This window comes from Lagenorhynchus albirostris, chromosome 12 (assembly GCF_949774975.1).
Source record: "Lagenorhynchus albirostris chromosome 12, mLagAlb1.1, whole genome shotgun sequence".
NCBI classification, from domain to species: Eukaryota; Metazoa; Chordata; class Mammalia; order Artiodactyla; family Delphinidae; genus Lagenorhynchus; species Lagenorhynchus albirostris.
The window spans coordinates 47557549-47576861 of record NC_083106.1 but is presented as its reverse complement, the minus strand read 5'-3'; the positions used below and the strand labels follow the sequence as shown (position 1 = coordinate 47576861).

Here is a 19313-nt window from a genome sequence, read left to right as displayed (position 1 = left end):
ACATAGAGAAAGCTTAAGGCTAAGCCTTAATAAACTCCAATATTCAGATAATAACTGAGAATGTGAGATAAGCTTCAAAGGAAAGCAAGCAGGAAGAAACAGAGGAGCAGGGGAAAAGCTAAGGGGAGAAGAAGCTCAAAGAAGGAAGGTGTGGTCAGCAAGACAATGGCTACTTAGAGGGCATGTGATAGGAAGACTGAAAAACATCCATTAGCTTTAGCTACCTGAAGGTTATAAAGAATCTTTACAAAAGCCATACTGGCGGGATGATGGGGGCACAATCCAGTTTGGAGTGGGTTGAGAAATGAGTAGAAGGTAAAGAAATAGAGTTGTCAAATTGGAGAAATCTTTTAAGAAATTTGGCTTTAAAGGAGAGAAGCAGAGAAAAAAGACCAGAAGCCGGCAGCTGTAAGGTCAAGGCAGGTGTTTGTTTTTTTTTCTATTTCAAAGGGTGGGAGAGATTTGGGTATAAACCAAAGCCAATGGGAAAAATCAAGTTGAGAAGAAGGTAAGGTTTCTGAGAGGGCTCCTATATTTTACCGAGAAGGCAAGAAGACAGGATGGAAGTAGATGTAAGTATATTTCACAGCAGAAAAATAAAAAAGTTTCCAGGTGATGATGTCTTTCCAAGACATGATAAAATAACAATAATCTCTCATTAGCTGAGCTAAAATTTCATTTAAAAATATCTGATTTTCATTACATAGTCTATTGAAAAGCTTTATGGAGGCTTTCTGTTACTTGTAAAACTTACCTGTTGACAAAGGGCTAAGGCCAGTTGCCTCAGGAAGCCTTTCCGCAAGTTTTCTCTGTATGATTGGTGTACTATGAAGGCAAAGTGATTCACATATCCCAGTTCTTGTCCTAACATTAATTGGGGATACCACTAGAGGTTCCTGAGGCTCACTGCAGGGGCTTTTCTGTATACCATCTTTTACAGGCTTTAAGAAGTTCTCAATAGTCAGAGAATGTAGGTCCTCTACTAGTGATGAGGGTCTGTCACCTCCATTTAATGTTTTGGAATCTGGTGATGTTGCTTCTTGCCAAGGGGGAATCACTGGAGAATCAGGGGAGCTATAACCAACACAATAGTCATCATCATCATCCTCTTCTTTCTCAGCATCATCTGCAGAAGCAACTGGTGGCAGCGTCTGACTTTCACTTGCAGTTCGACTGCATTCTGTGGTTGGTGCTTGTATAGCAATCTGAGAATTATCAACATCTTCCTTGGTATGTGCTGTAGTGGGGAGTACATGTGCAGTTGTATCCATTTTTGGAGGCACTACAGGTTTGTCATCTGGATTAACTGAGGAGCTGAAGTTGTCATCAGATTTTACAACTCCAGTTAGCTCCTTTTTAGACAGTTTCTTGGAACGTTCATATTCTTCTTTGGCTTGAAGCCATACTTGAACCAGCTGTCGACTTGGGGCACATTTGCAAGGCATAATCACAATTTTTTTATCTTCAACCATTTTATGGCTATTACTTGACCCTTTATTGACAATTGGTTGGCCATTGTGAGGGGGTGACCCAGGTCTTGGATTTTGAGTCATTGCTGAGAATGCTGTTTTCCATAGACGAAGTCCTTCCAAGGAAAAGTCTCCCTCAAACTCAGCCAGATCATTTGGAAGTCGTGTTTCTACCATGAGAAGCCGTCCACCGATCTCCCTATAAACAATATATTTTAGAACAACTGTTTTGCCTCAAAGAGCAATTACCAAAATATTTAGCTCCTTAACCTAGATATTTTTAAAAGTTCCTTTTGGAGTCTTAAAAATGCCACCTTTCTTCCCTTTCCACACCCTACCCATCCCCTCCAACACACACATTTTATGCAGGTACACTCTATCTTTAGTCTCAATATGCTTTTCCTCACAGGTATATGACTACTAAATTAACTTCCTTCGGAAGGTATCATCAATACCGGGGAAAGAAGGTATTTGTTTTTGTCTGAAGTGTCCAATGAAGCCTTCTTTTCTTCAAGGAGATGGTACAAGCTCATCAGATTCCTTTCCTCTACTGATCTTAAATAATTTTCCACTGTCACCACATTAGGATAAAAACAGTGGAAGAGTTTACCATCTGAGACTATATCCCTGGATTTTATCTATAGCCTCTTTCTACATTCTCTACTCTCTGTACATAGTAGTTCAGCAAAGCCAGTCAGTTCAAACAAATCTTTGTACCCTATCAAATTCCCTTAAATATTACAAAAAATTATATACAGTTGAGGTAAACTACCATAATTCTTTCTTCCCTTTACATGACAAGGTTTAATACTAACATAAGAACTTAGGAGTTGGCAGAGCCCACATAATTTTAAGTGCTACTAATGTATGTGTATGTGAGGAATCACTAATTAAAAGGTAACATGGTTTAGTTTCCAATAGTTATTATAAATATTAAGCTAAACCTCTCTCCTTCTCTAACATATCCATTGGTACTATTTCTGCCTTCTGCAGCAACATAAAATAACTCTACTTTTTCTTCTTCATGGTATCTCTTTCATGGATATGAAGATAGTTCTTAGTTTCTTCAGTTACTTCTCATAGGGCATGATTTCCCAAATGACCAGGTCATTCTCTAGATAAAACTCAATGAACTGAATTCTTGTTTTCTGATTGAAGCTGAAGGAGCAGCACCAGAGTTACATTTCCTTTTCCCCTTTACATGGAAAGATTTTGGCCCCTACTATTTAACTCCATAATCAGGATCTAACACCTTCCCAACACCCACCTTGCAGCTTTATGAAAAATTAGAAGCAGGATTATTGCTATTGAAGGAAATGAGTACACATGTCATGTGACTATAACCAATTCTAATATTAATACAGAGATCATAATGAAGTAAAAAATAGCAAAAATTGCTGAGGTGTGGTAGGTTCAGCTTTCTTGAATACTGTCAGCAGCATGCTAATTGCTACAGCTCATGTTGTAATTTATATGAAGAGCCTTAAATTTTTCAGTAATCCTACTTCAAGAGCTGTAAGTAAAAATTCCAAAATAGAAGAAATGCTTTATGAAGAAGATACTAATCACATAATTATGTATAGTAGCAAAACAGAGAGCAACCTTTCTGTCCAGTAATAATCACATGATAGAGTATTATGCAGCCATTAAAATGATGCTTCAACAGACTCAAATTTAGAAAATGTTTACATTATAATGGTAAGTGAATCAATTTCAATGCAATATTGTGACTACAGTAAGAACATTTCATAAAACAAAATAAAAGCTATACTTTAAAAAAGTAAGAAAACACATTAAAATATTAATAGTGGCTGTTACTAGGTAGAGAAATGGTGTAATTTTCATTTCTTCTTTTATACTTCCTAAATTTTCTACAGTGAATACACAGTTTTTAATTTAAAAAAAGATTGTTTTTCAAATATCATGACTATCCTCCTTTTATTTCAGCTGCAGAACAAGTGTCAAAGTTGGACAACAACTAATAGCAACACAGAGTAAATGACTAGCACATGATAAATTAACTGGGAATTAAAAAGATGTGTAAGGCTGAGAAGAAAATATAGATCAATGAAAAAATATACCATAATCACTACTGGTAAAGTCAAAGCCTCCAAAATAATGGAAACTAATGTCTAAGGATTATATATTCATATATTCTGGCAGTGAAATAAAAAGAAAGAGTTCCATTCATGTTAAAAGGCCACATGTGGGTACTGGGCAAAACAGAACAGCAAAACTATGTTTTAGGAAGTATGGGGGTAAGGTAGGGGGAGGTATTTTCTGCCCTTTACTTCAAGTCCTCAGAGGAGGGAACTTCTTCTACTCTATATTTCTGATGACTTTTTCTCACCCCTTTCTTAAATGGACTCCTGCAGAAATTACTGCCAATCTTCGGGTAAAAAGCCCAGCACTCACTGTCTCTTTCACTAGGGTCAGGAGCATGGTGGTGCTCAAGGTCAGTGCATACATGCAGGGTGGCCTCTTGCCTTAGTTGGCACTTCATATCTCTTTCCATCATTTAGACTAAGCAGGGTCTGCCTCAGCAGTCCTAGCCATTCTTCTCTGCTTCTGACTGGATGTCTGAAATGAACTGCCTCTCTCTGCAACTGATTAGGAAAAGGGATCAAAGAAACGGGGGCAGGACCAAAAGCCATCACTTAAACTTCCTGGATTAAGCCATGTTCCCCAACTGAGCTCTTATCAGATATGTTCTATATCTTGATGAAGCAGGCAGGACAGGATACCTACTTAACTACTGGTTTACAAATAGGCCAGTGCTGTGATTCCTTCAGATTTTGCTATTGGCTGTGTGTGTGTGTGTGTGTGTGTGTGTGTGTGTGTGCACGTGTGTGTGTGTGTGTGTGTGTGTGTGTGTGTGTGTGTGTGTCTCTGTTTACCACTTCTCTGAAAAGATTCTTGAAAGAAGAGATAAGGGGAACCAAAATCCATATTGCACCCCTAATAACTATACAAACTAACAATAGTAACAATATGATTGAAGATGTTGGCAACATGAAAAGAGAGTGGTATGTAATAGAAACAACTTAAAATAATCTTCATTTAGAGATATATCATAGGAGTATTTAAAACATATGCATGCTTATTTTCAAACACTTTTTAAAAATGAAGTTTTTAAATTATGAAAGTTTACCATTTTAGAAATAAATACCATCTTTAAAATGATAATTATACTTTTATAAGTATTAAGTATTATGACATCCTTCTTAATTTGGCATCATGTCATAGTGAGCCTCTAATCCTTAATGTTGACGCAGTGCAACATAATAGTAGATCCAAGACCAACACTGATCAACTTAAATAAATTTCTCTAGGTGCAACTGTCCAGCTAGTTAGTGAATTTTCTTAATATGTCCATAATTATAAATTGTTTTCACAATGATATACTTACAAATACAATATCACAGCCAAAAAAGTAGCAGTCAGCTACCAAATGTTGTTACATACATTATAATTATTCAGAGCAACCCAAGGGGAAAAAATAATTCTGATTACCTGGGCTTTTCTGGTACATCAGAAGGATTACTGCAAAATGGTTCCTGGTAAATAGTTTCTGAAAGGTCATGATCCAACAAAGTTGCCATAATTTCTTCCCTGCTTGGTGGGGACATAAGTGGTTTCAAAATGTGAGCAGTTCGAGGGGTGAAACTGCCATTTTTAGATTGTGAGGGAGAGCTGGTAGACCTTGGTGAACTATCAGGAGTTGGTGTCAACATATCATTGTTTCTTGAAACATACAATTCCAAATCTTCAGAGGCTGCATCTACAAGTTCACCATCAGGGGAAGATAGTATTGTAGTAAAAGAGGTATTGACTGCATCAAGAGACTGTCCCATTTCTTTTCTGGTATGACTTTGAATCCAGTCTGAATTGCCTGGCTGTGAGAGGCTAAGAAACACTTCTTTGCTTACTGAACTCCTATTCAATCTAGATTTTTCATTTAGACAATCCTCTGACTGCTGGACACAGAAAGACTCCATTATTGAATTAGGCCGAGTTGTTAGAGGATGAAAGGTATTTTTCCACTGATTGTGGCGATGATTCTCATTGCTATCTATGGATGATTTCTCAAATAATTCAGGACTTAGAGTACCAGATCTAATCCATGAGGTTGAGTCTGAGGCATGATGTTTGTCTTCATCACACTTCTGGTTATCATGACTTAAAAATTCAGTTTTTTCTACAGTTTGTCCTGGGAAAAGATCCTGAACTGCATCACTCAGGAACTTTTGAGGCAAATTCTGATCAGCTGGGACAAACTGACTTCCAGAATAAAAGCTACAAAATCCAGTTTGACCTATTGTATTAATATCAAAATTATAATTATGTTCAGGAGACAAGCTATCTTCAAGTGAATAACAACTTTCAAATCCTGGATCTGAAAAAAAGATGGGACTATCATCCGATAGGGAGTTATCCAACTGGCCAGAGGCTGGTAAATTTAGAGAGTCTACTTTAAGAAGTTTGGGAATTTTTTCTTTAGGTTTTGTACTTCTGGGAGTTCGAGGTTTTCTTGGAGATGTTACTGATCGTGTTCGTTTAATTGATTTGTTATGCTCAAGGGAATGAGAGATATTTTTGTTTGGTTGCTGTTTATTAGATAATGGGTCTTGCATACTATTTGCATTCTGTGCTTTCTGCTGTCTTTTCTGTAACAATTCTTTTAGAACTGCCAGTCCAGACTGTCCTTCACCAAACGTTGAAGGTGTTGACATATTTCGATTTCTACACTGAGAAAGTGCTTTGGTTTGTGAAATTGCTTCTGACAATGACCTTTGCTTTACCCTTTCAGGTTTAAAATTTGACATATCTAAAATAAAGCCCCTTTGTTTTTGCTCCCATGTTATTTGTTTGATTGGGCTTCTCAAGGAAGTTACAAAGCAATTATTAGGCATCTGACTTTCCTCTGAAGCTGCTTTACCTGGAGAACAAATTTCACTGTGCTTTGACTGTTCTGCCATGCACACAATCTGCTGCTGACTGTCTTTGCAATGCAAAAAATTAGGGGCATACGTCTGGTCTGGCTTTGATTCTACGGAATTACGATAGTCGTTTAACTTTCCAAGAGATGACAAATAGTTTTTTTGTACATTTGCATTCTCTTCTATCTTTGGAGACATGATACCAGAAGACATCTGTGTATTCTGTGCTACCTGAGACAAATGGTTTGAAAGGTCAAATACATTTTTTTGAATCAAGGTTGATTCTTTTAGAGTAAACATAGCATTTTGATTATGAGACCGCTGAACATTAATTTTTGAGATTCCAGGTCCCAAAGAACTACAAACAACTGATGAATGCAAATCATCTTGTGGACTGGGGAATGCTTGCAAATCTACAGGCTTCTTGCTTTCTAGGAAAGAAGAAAAGCAGCCAGATAAATTCTGTTGTGCATGAATTCCAGTGGGGAGAGGAGCAGAAAGGGGATGATCTATAGCAGAGCCCATTAGTGACACATCTTTCTGTTTAAAAAGTAGTTGAGAGCCTCCAGAACTATTTGAGGCCTCAGACACATTCTGATGTTTCAGCACAAACTTAACTTCAGCACCAGCTTGAGATGTTAGTTTTTCATCTTTTAGTGTTATGTGCTTTCTTGGTGTAGTTTTCTCATTTACTTTTTGTTTCTGTTTTGCTTTTGGTTTCTTTTTTCCATCATCTACTAGTTTATTTGTCTGATTTCGTTTGTTCCTTTTCTTAGTAACTACAGAGGGATTAACAAGCTTTGTTTTTGATTTCTTAACCTGCGTTCTTGCTCGACTATTTTTTCCTATACGGGAATTAACAGTCTTGCTATTATATGCATTAGGACCCTTAAAAAGCATTGCTTCTTTATTGGCAGCAGCCATAATTTCTTCAGCTCTTGGATCTGTGGGAGACCAGCAGCGAGGTGGAGAAGAGTTTATGGGACTTGTGCTTCTCTCAGAAAGAAAACCTAGTTTAGACATAACATCACTATAATTTAAGTCACAGTCTTCGGTTTCAGCATTATAAGATGGTGAGGGAGGAGAAAGAATAGCATGTGACCGTTTTTTCCTGAAAGACAAAGTTCTTTTAATATTTTCACTGTTTGTCCTTTGTTGCTTACCAGTTTTTTTCTTAGCAGACTTATGTTTTGATTTTCTTCTGTGACTTTTCTTTGGTGTTAGTGGATAAATAGGATATTTGGTTGCAGGGGAGTCAGGAACTTTTGGCCAAAAATCCTTCAAAGGTGCAAGCTTTTTATACAGTTCCATTTTTTCTTCTGTTAATATTACTTGTTTTTCTTTAGAGTCTATTTTTCCTAGCTTTACAAGCATATTTTTCCTTCCTCTAAATCTATTAATGATAATATACTTTATGATGACAGGGGGCAGCTTTTTAGACATTTTTCTGCGTTTTCGAGATTTGAGAGTTCCATCTAAACTTTCACCAATTTCCATGGGATGAGGTAGGCTAATTTTTGAGTTGTGTGTTATAAAACTTGACTCACTATCTTCATTCTCATAATTTACCTTGCGTTTGGCTCTAAGTGTGTATTTATTTCCATACAATCCAAAGGACTGCTCAGTTTCTAAGGCTCCTTCTCCAAAGTGACAGTCTACAAAACTGTCTGTAGATGTTTTATTTTCAAAAGCTCCATGGCTGGCCTTAATTAAATCACTGGCCAATACGTTATCCTTCTCAGAATTACTATTACAAGGATTATTTTGTATACAATTATCTTTTGAGGATCCAGTCTCAGTAGTTCCGGCAGAATTCTCTCGATGACTTACAAGCTTCTTTTTATTCATTTTTAACCGGGACTGTTTATTGCTAGGATGTAGTTTATATGTGACAGGAGAGAGTTTTTGTGGCCTACTGAGACAATTAGAAAGAACAACACTGGGAAAAAACATATAATGTGCTGCTTGCTGGCTGAGGCTTGGTTTTTCTGGTTTATGTTCTTGAAATTCTTCGTATCTAATTTTAAGTTTATTTAGTCCACTTTCATCAGCAATGCTATCAAGAGAATGCACCATAGTTCTATTCTCCCCTGAGCATGATAGCAATTCACAATTTTCAGTCAGTGACGAAGGGAATAAACTATTCAGAGCTGTACTGTTTCCTTTTTCATTTCCTTCAGAGGATAATTTACTTTTTGAATGATTTAAGTCAGAAAAGTTGAAAGAATTTTTGCCCAACGTATTTTCGTTAGTGTGACGGTTCATATGTATAAAAGGGGCATCCTTATCAATTTTTCTAATGTTTGTATACTTTCTACTTGGTACTTGTCTTGTGACAGATGGAATATCTTCTTCATAATCAAAAATACTACTTTCACAGGAAGATACTGGGAGGACATCTTTCTTACTACTCTCTTTATGAGAGTTTTCTGAATGGACAGTACTGCTTAAAGACCCAGGGTATTTCATAGAGTAAGTGCTTTCATTTGCAAAAGAAGCAACTGAATGATCTAGACTTTTCTCTAGGTTGTTTGGCTGTGAAAGGTCTTCAATTAAGTCTTCCTTGTTCAAAACATGGGAAGAAAGGGCACTTGTGTGTTTACACTGAAAGGTAATCTTAGCGGAAGATGGGGGTTCTAATGTAGCAGCATCTTTGTGAAAGATGGAAGGTTTTACTGATAGCTTGCTTGTTGCAATCACAGAAGAGTGGGTTCTAGAATTTTCATTGTTCAGTGGATTGTCTGAAATGGGGGAAAAAAGAATTTACTTCACTTCCACCCTTTTAATTTTTTAAATATTTTCCCATACCATGATACTATCACCATGAAAGAAATTATATGAAATTAAATTCGTATGTTTAAAACAGTTATCTCAACAAAAAGGTCATTCCTATCATTAGGATAATACCATAATCTAAAAAATCAAGAGTCAGTTACATTTGATTAGTAGTCATTATTTTAAACACATATTTCTTTGATCAGAAATAGATGATATCAATATTCATGGCTTTTGGGAGAATAAGGGGAAAAATACTGTCACCTTCAAAATTTTCCATAAAGTAACATGTCTTTGCATTATCACTTCAAATAAGCTGAGCATATTTCTTATAGTTTCCTATGCTACTTAAATGTTATGACAATAAACTGATTAAAGTTTATAAAGCTCTAAATCAGTGATTAATAAACGCTATACTCTTAGAAATGAGAAAAAATCATATATCTACATTCTCTCAAAATAACTCATCCTGCAGAAGGACAAAATCTAACAGTATTGTCATAGCCTCACTTAGCCAACTATGTAGAGAGTGTGATTATATTTTTCAAAATCAAATATATTTTCTGCCCCTAAATAATGAAATACAGTAGACTACTTTACTTACCACTATTTTCATCTGCAGTTCCATCTAACTGAGGTATAGAAAGATTGGCTAGAAGCAAACTGTTATTACTCCATTCCATTTCTTCTTCTGAAGATGAATCATCTTCTTCTGTTGAGCTTCTATGGGTATTTCTGCACAGTGATCTAGAGAATATTAAGATTCACCAGTGAGTATGAGCCTTAGAAAAAAGCATGTCAGACTCAATTTGCCTAATTTGATCCTATAATAGTAAAACTGAATAAACAGGATCTGAAAATAACTTAAAAAAGAAAAGCAGATTTACTTTGCTTTGGTATCATGCCCTACCAAAAGTTATTGTAAGTAGACTGTATAATCCATTTCATGTGAGCTAGAAGACACCATCATTCCTGTATTCATAGCTCCACAATATCCTGGATTATCATATCTAATTATGTTCTTCCTTATAGTCTCCCCCTCAGCTTATCATTAGATATACACATAACAGCTTGGGTGAGAACCTGGTAATTTCTAAAAAGGTGGCATCCTAGCATATTTTAAGAAGTCTATAAATACACAATCACTACATTATTAATTGAAAAAATAAACAAAAAGATAGGCAAGGGGGTATTCAGGTCAGGGCTGAAAGAGCAAATAAAAGGGATCAGAGACAGGATAGGAAGCAGTACAGGTGTTGAGTCAATCCCAGCAGTGGCTATAAAGTAGGGCTGCTGAGGAATGCAGATGGACTGTGAAACCCAGATGGATACTCTCCTTAAGTTTCATGTCATATTGATTTAAATTTTTCACTAGATCCTAGCTTGATACTTTCCCTTCTATCTGGATGGGCAAACTTACTTTCTATCCATACCTAATTTTTTCTTTCACTTGTCTTGAAAATTTGAAAATATTGCTTTATTATACATGGAACAGTTTTTCCATTAAGCCTTCCCCAAATCACAAGTTGTCCTAAAATCACTCTTAAGAGATGAAAGAGTTATTAGAGGTCATCTAGTCTAGCTTTCTAAGCAATGCAAAAATCTTATTTTTAACAGACCCTACAATCTCCACTTTTATATTCTCAGTATAAAGGGCTTGCTGTCTCACAGGGTGATCTTTTCTGTTATTAATGGCTCTAATTGTTAGTAATTTTCTTCCTATATTACACAAAAATCTTTCATTCCTGCCTTTGTGCTATGTAGCCATATGTAGCAAGGTCTACGCCATGTTCCACATGATAACCTTTAAAATATTTGAAGGCATTATCATTTGTTCCATAGTTCCTCTTTAATTAGACCAAACATTATCTATTCTTTCTCCTGTTCTTTAAAAGTGACAGTGTTAACAAATCCTTCTGGTTTTCTTCCTCTTCTTTCCCTTTCCTTTTTCAGTATTCTTAAAATATGGTACTCAGGAGGAATATAATATTCAATATACAAGTATCAATAGAATTAAATGACTCCTCTTCTAGACAATATACTTCTATTATTCAATCTCTCTTTAATATACATTTATAAAATGTTCAGGATTGTTTTTCCAAGGTTAACCTGGGGTTGGTTTTCACAGAATTGGTCCAGTCAATGAACACACAAGCATTAATTAATCATGGGATAAACCAGGCCTATTATTTTAAACATGTTGGCACCACTGGGAACAAGGAGATGGTGATTTTATAAAAATGTTACATATTTGAATGTGTATCTACTTAATATGGGCATGGAAGTATAAATAGCTAAACCAGGTATAATCTAAGAAACTATAGAAGAAATGCTAATAATAGGTTGAAGGTAAAAATCAAATGAACAATATCAAAACAAAACAATGAAAGAACAATGAAGAAAAAAACAAATGGAAGTAAGAAAAATGCATCATGAAATGCCACATGATCAAATAAAAATATCAAACAGTCAACAAATTTAGCTAAAATATAGAAGAAGCAATCCTATTTATTATAGCAAGATTTAAATACATCAATAAATACTATAATTATTTTACTAACAAAATCCAAAATCTGTCAGAATAATAAATGTTACCCCAGGTACAGCTGGTAGACAATAATCAAATTCACTGTTTTGGCAACCATACAACACTACAGATTTATTGTGCTCTTAATAAAGTAAAACTTATGACCTTCCCACAGAAATTGTTAAGCCCAGAATGAATCGTAGGTCTATCTAGTCTATATTTGTGAAGCTGACTGACTGAACATAAAACCTATGACTCTACACTTTATTAGCCATCATCTTTTTAGTTTCAAGATATTTTCGAATCTATATTTTGTCATTCAATGAATTACCAATCTCCAATGTTTCTGACAATCTGAATTCAATCTAGCATGAAACTTGGCACACAGCAGCATTTAAGTGGTTTTTGAATGCAAAATCATGCAAGTTCTCTGTGAACCTACCTAATCAGTCACTATTACCACGTATACTCCTTATCCACAAGGATGCTATGTAAGACTTTGTTAAATATCTGGCTGAAATTAAGATTCAATATGATTATTACATTTCTCTAAGTAACCATATTTAAAATGGATATAAAGGCAGTAGAGCACGACTTGAACTCATGAAGGGTCTTGATATTCTCTGCTTCTCTAAGTGCCCACAAAGTGTTTAATAATCGTAAGTATCACCCCTATTATAGGGGAGCAGAACTAGAAGCAAGCAGACCAGTTAAAAAGTGATTTCATAGTATTCCAGATAAATAATAATGAAGGCTTAAACTAGATAGGCTTAACAACTAATAGAGGTGTAAAGGAGAGCAAATTAAATATGACACTGAAGTTACAAACTTCCAGAAGTTGAAGGCAAAGTGGTGTCATTACAGAAATAAGAACCAGAGACACAAGAATAAAGCCATTTTATACCACTGTCTATTATCATTTAGGATTGCTTATGCTCCAAAAGATGTTGTTGTGGTTGAGGAATTTCTGAACAGGATATTTCATAAAAAGATTTATAAAGTTTATACAGAAAAAAATTGACAAAAATATTTATAGAATAGCTACAAGAAATTGTATGCCTTTCAACCCCCCCCCTTTTTTTTTTAACAGATTAGGAAATATCAGCAAAAGGAATTTTTATGACACTGTTGAGGGTCAAATCTATCAGGAAGTAGAACATTGATTCTGTCTGGCTCAGGTAAAATTAGGTCTTCAAAGGTCAAGGAGCTGAGTCGTTGACCGATTTAACACTGTGACAGCAAAGGGAACTCAGTATGTGAAACTAGGAAGGAAGTATGAAATAATATTTCACAGGTTTGGAATTTCCTACTCACAGAATAAAAATGGAATTCTTTGTAGGAGCATACTGTGAAAATATAGAAGAGAGGGTTCTGATATAAACTCAGATAACAGGAGATGGTATCAGAAAAGTTATTTTTTTATATTACGTAATGTTGAGAAACTAGAGCTACATTACATATATACTTATAATACTATATATGTAATACATATGTGTGTAAACATGATATATAGGTTAATCTCATTCATCTTTCAAAAACAGACTTTAGAAGTTTTAGTACTGCCTACAGAAGTTTGAAGTAGAGGCACACTCAGTGTTTTAAGCTCAGAGGCCCAATTTTTTTCCACACACAGAGCATACAGCTCAGGGGCAGACTCAAATCAATCAAGCTCACAAGAAACTGATTTAGAAAAACACACTGCCAAGGAGAGTGGCCAAGATGGCAGAGTAGAAGGACACTAAGCTCACCGCCTCTCACGAGCATACCAAAATCATAACTAACTGCAGAAAAATCATTGATGAAAAAGACAGGAACGCATCAGAAAAGATCTTCTACAACTAAAGACATAAAGAAGGAACCACAGTGAGTTGCGTATGAGGGGCAGACTTGCAGTATAATCAAGTCCCATACCGCTTGGGTGGGGGACCCACAAACTGGAGAATAATTATATTAGAGAGGTTTGAGCCCCATGTCAGCTCCCCCAGCCTAGAGGTCTGGCATTGGAAACAGGAGCCACCAGAGCATTTGGTTTTGAAGGCCAGCAGGGCTTGATTGCAGAGACTCTGCAGGATTGGGAGAAACAGAGACTTCGGTCTTAAACAGTGCACACAAAATCTCACACACACTGGGACCAAGAGCAAAAACAGTAATTTGATAGGAGCCTGGGCCAGACCTACCTGCTGGTCTGGGAGGGTCTCCTGGGGAAGCAGGGGGTAGCTGTGTCTCACCCTGGGACACAGGCACTGGTGGCAGACATATCGGGGCGCATTCATCTGTGTGAACTCTCCTGGAGGTTGACATCTTGGCACCAAGACCTAGGCCCACCCAATAGCCTTTAGGTTCCAGTGCTGGGACGCCTCAGGCTGAACAACAAACTGGGTGGGGACATAGCCCCATCCATCAGCAGACAGGCTGCATAAGGACTTCCTGAGCCCACAGCCACCTCTAGATGAGCCGCTAAACACAGCCCTGCCCACCAGAGGGTCAAGACCGAGCTCCAACCACCAGTGGGCAGGCACTGGCCCCTCCCAACAGGAAGCCTGTACAAGCCTCCAGACCAGCCTCACACACCGGGAGGCAGACCCCAGAAGCAAGAAAACTTCAAGCAAGACCAAGTCTGCAAATGCAGACTAGACACTACCCTGGGACCACCTGGACCTGGGCCCTTGAGTGATGAGAGGGGAGTGCACTGCTGGGATGCATACAACATCTCCTACAATAGGGGCCACTTCTCCAAGGTTGAGAAACGTAACTAACCTACCACATACATAAAAATACAAATAGCAATTTAGACAAAATGAGAAGACAGAGGAATATGTTTCACATGAAGGAAAAAGATAAAACCCCAGAAGAAGAACTAAGTGACGTGGAGATAGGCAGTCTACCTGAGGAAGAGTTCAGAGTAATGATCATAAAGATGATCAAAAAACTCAGGAGAAGAATGGATGCAGATAATGAGAAATTAGAAGTTTTTAAAAAAGAATTAGAAAATATAAAGAGCAATCAAACAGAATTGAAGAATATAATAACTGAAAAGAAAAAAACACAAGAAGGAATCAACAGTGGACTAAATGAGGAAGAAAAATGGATCACTGAACTGGAAGACAAAGTACTGGAAATCACTGCTGCTGAACAGAAAAAAGAAAAAAAAAAAAGACATGAGGACAGTTTAAGAGACCTCTAGGACAACATCAAGAGTGCTAATTTTTGCATTATAGGGGTCCAGAAGGAGAAGACAGAAAGCAAGAGCATGAGAGAATATTTGAAGAGAACAGGATTAACCCAAGGAGGAACACACTGAGACACACAGTAATCAAACTGACAAAAATTAAAGATAAAATATTAAAAACAACAAGGGAAAAGCAACAAATAACATACAAGGGTACTCCCATAAGGCTATCAGCTGATTTTTCAGCAGAAACTCTGCAGGCCAGAAGGAAGTGGCACAATATACTTAAAAGTGATGAAAGAGAAAAACCTACACCCAAGAATACTCTACCCAGCAAAGTTCTTTGATTTGACGGAGAAATCAAAAGCTTTATAGACAAACAAAAGCCAGAAGAATTCAGCACCACCAAACCAACTTTACAACAAATGCTAAAGGAACTTCTCTAGGCAGAAAAGGCTACAACTGGAAAAAAGAAAATGACAAAATGGAAAAGCTCTCTGGTAAAAGCAAACATACAACAAAGATAGGAAATCATCCACACACAAAGCTAGTAGGGAGGTTAAAAGACAAAAGTAGTAAAATCAGTTGTATCCACAATAAGCAGTTAAGGTATACATAAAACAATTACATGTAAAATATAATATCAAAAATAGTAATCATGACAGGAGGAGAGTACAAATACAGAGTGTATCTAAAATGCATTTGAAATTAAGAGATCAGCAACTCAAAATAAGCATGTATGTATACAGACTGCTATACAAAAACCTCATGGTAACCACAAAACAAAAAAATTATAATATACACACAAAAAAGAAAAAAGAATCCAAACGTAACACTGAAGACAGTCATCAAATCACAAGAGAACAAAAGAAAGGGGAAAAAAAGACCTACAAAAACAAATCCAAAACAATTAACAAAATGGCAATAAGAACATATATATCAGTGAATACCTTAAATGAAAGCGGACTAAATGCTCTAACCAAAAGACACAGACTGGCTGAATGGATACAAAAACAGGACCTGTATATATGATGCCTACAGGAGACTCACTTCAGATCCAGAGACACATACAGACTGAAAGTGAGGGTATGGAAAGAGGTATTCCACACAAATGGAAATCAAAGGAAAGCCAGAGTCGCAATACTTACATCAGACAAAATAGACTTTAAAATAAAGATGTTATAAGAGACAAAGAAGGACACTACATAATGATCAAAGGATCAATCCAAGAAGATACAACAATTACAAATATATATGCACCCAACATAGGAGCACCTCAAAATATAAAGCAAATGTTAACAGGCATAAAAGGAGAAATTGACAGGAACAGAATAATAGTGGGGGACTTTAACACCTCACTTTCATCAATGGACAGATCATCCAGACAGAAAACCAGTAAGGAAACACAGGCCTTAAATGACATACTAGACCAGATGCACTTAACTGATATATATAGGGCACTCCATCCAAAAGCAACAGAACACACATTCTTCTCAAGTGCACATAGAACATTTTCAAGGATATATCACATAATGGACCACAAAGCAAGCCTTGGTAAATCTGAGAAAACTGAAATCATATCCAGCATCTTTCCCAACCATAACACTATGAGGCTAGAAATCAACTACAAGAAAAAAACTGCAAAAACCACAAACATACAGAGGCTAAAAAATATGCTACTAAACAACTAATGAATCACTGAATAAGTCAAAGAGGAAATCTAAAAATATCTAAAGTCAAATGCAAATACTACGATCCAAAACTTATGGGATGCAGCAAAAGCAGTTCTAAGATAGAAGTTTATAACGATAACCATACAAGCTTACCCCAGGAAACAAGAAAAATCTCAAATAAACAACCTAATCTTACACCTAAATTAAGTAGAGAAAGAAGAACAAAAAAAACACAAAGTTAGTAGAGGGAAAGAAATCATAAGGATCAGAGCAGAAATAAAGGAAATAGAGACTAAAAAAACAATAGAAAAGATCAATGAAACTAAGAAGCTGGTTCTTTGAAAAGATAAACAAAATCGATAAACCTTCAGCCAGATTCATCAAGAGAAAAAGGAAGAGGGCCCAAATCAATAAAATCAGAAATGAAAAATGAGAAGATACAACTGACACCACAGAAATACAAAGGATCATAAGAGACTACTACAAGAAACTACTCGCCAATAAAATGGACAACTTAAAAGAAATGGAAAGACTTCCCTGGTGGTCCAGTGGCTGGGACTCCACACTCCCCACACAGGGGGCCCAGGTTCAATCCCTGGTCATGGAACTAGATCCCACATGCCGCAACTAGGACCTGACGCAACTAAATAAATAAATAAATATTTTTTTTAAAAAAGAAATGGAAATAGAAAATATGAGCAGACCAATTACCAGTATTGAAATTGAGTCAGTAATTTAAAAACTCTCAAGAAACAAAAGTCCAGGACCAGATGGCTTCACTGGTGAATTCTACCTAATATTTAGAGAAGAGTGAACACCCACCCTTCTGAAACTACTCCAAAAAACTGCAGAGGAAGGAATGCTTTCACACTCATTCTATGAGGCCACCATCACCCTGATACAAAAACCAAAGATATCACATAAAAAGAAAATTATAGGCCAATATTACTGATGAACATAGGTGCAAAAATCCTCAATAAAATACTTGCAAGCTGACTCCAACAATACATTAAATACCATACACCATGATCAAGTGGGATTTACCCCAGGGATGCAAGCATTTTTCAATATATGCAAATCAATCAATGTAACACACCACATTAACCAACTGAAGAATAAAAATCATGATCATGATCAAAAAATATGATCATCTCTATAGATGCAGGAAAAGCTTCTGATAAAATTCAACATCCATTTATGATAAAAACTCTCCAGAAAGTTGGCATAGACGGAACACACCTCAACAAAATAAAGGCCATATATAACAAACCCATACCTAACATCATACTAAATGGTTAAAAGCTGAAAGCATTTCCTCTAAGATCAGGAACAAGACAAGGATACTCACTCTTGCCACTTTTATTCAACATAGTTTTGGAAGTCCCAGCACAGCAATCAGAGAAGAAAAAGAAAAAAAGGGATTCAAATTGGAAAAGAAGTAAAACTGTCACTGTTTGCAGATGACACGATGCTATACATAGAAAATCCAAAAGACGCCACCAAAAAACTACTAGAGCTCAACAATGAAGTTGGTAAAGTTGCAGGATACAAAATTAACACCAGAAATCTGTTGCATTTCTATACGCTTACAATGAAAGATCAGATAGAGAGGACTTGCCTGGGGGCACAGTGGTTAAGAATCCGCCTGACAATGCAAGGGACACGGGTTTGATCCCTGGTCTGGGAAGATCCCACATGCTGCAGAGCAACTAAGCCCATGCACCACAACTACTGAGCTTGTGCTCTGGAGCCCGTGAGCCACAACTACTGAAGCCCGCATGCCTACAGTCTGCGCTGCACAACAAGAGAAGCCACCGCGATAAGAAGTCTGCGCACTGCAAAAAGAGTAGCCCCCGCTTGCCACAACTAGAGAAAGCCCACTCACAGCAACAAAGACCCAAAAATAAATAAATTAAATAAATAAATTTATATATTTTTAAAAAAAGATCAGAAAGAGAAATTAAAGAAACAACCCCATTTACCAGCACAGCAAAAAGAATAAAATACCTAGGAATAAACCTACATAAGGAGGCAAAAGACCTGTACTCCAAAAAATATGATGCTGATGAAAGAAACTGAAGATGACACAAACAGCTGGAAAAATACACTGTGTTCTTGGATTGACAGAATCAATGTTGTTAAAAATGACCATACTACCCAAAACAATCTACAGATTCAATACAATCCCTACCAAATTACCAATAACATTTTTCACAGAACTGGAACAAAAAACTTTAAAATTTGTACGGAAACACAAAGGACCCCAAATAGCCAAACAATCTTGAGAAGGAAGAACAGAGCTGGAGGAATCAGGCTCCCTTACTTCAGAGTATACTACAAAACTACAGTAATCAAAACAGTATGGTACTGGCACAAAAACACACACACAGATCAATGGTACTGGACAGAAAGTCCAGAAATACACTCATGCACTTAAGGTCAATTAATCTACAACACAGGAGGCAAGAATATACAACAGAAGACTTCCCTGGTGGCGCAGTGGTTGAGAGTCCGCCGGCTGATGCAAGGGACACAGGTTCGTGCCCCGGTCTGGGAAGAACCCACATGCCGTGGAGCAGCTGGGCCCATGAGCCATGGCCGCTGAGCCTGCGCGTCTGGAGCCTGTGCTCCACAACGGGAGAGGCCACAACAGTGAGAGGTCCGTGGACCGCAAAAAAAAAAAAAAAAAAAGAATATACAACAGAGAAAAAGGCAGTCTCTTCAACAAGTGGTGCTGGGAAAACTGGACAGCTACATGCA

The 19313-nt window shown here is 36.8% G+C and overlaps 1 protein-coding gene across 1 annotated transcript in view; it reads right to left on the bottom strand.

Moving 5' to 3' along the window:
* REV3L (REV3 like, DNA directed polymerase zeta catalytic subunit) overlaps positions 1-19313 on the bottom strand; it is a 186131-nt gene that overhangs the window by 72606 nt on the left and 94212 nt on the right. Inside the window, exons 12-14 of the mRNA XM_060168321.1 lie at positions 9789-9931; positions 4983-9150; positions 755-1668 (exon numbers count right to left, since the gene is read on the bottom strand). Of these exons, the coding sequence (XP_060024304.1) occupies positions 755-1668; positions 4983-9150; positions 9789-9931 (5225 nt within the window). The remainder of the gene's footprint in view (positions 1-754; positions 1669-4982; positions 9151-9788; positions 9932-19313) is intronic.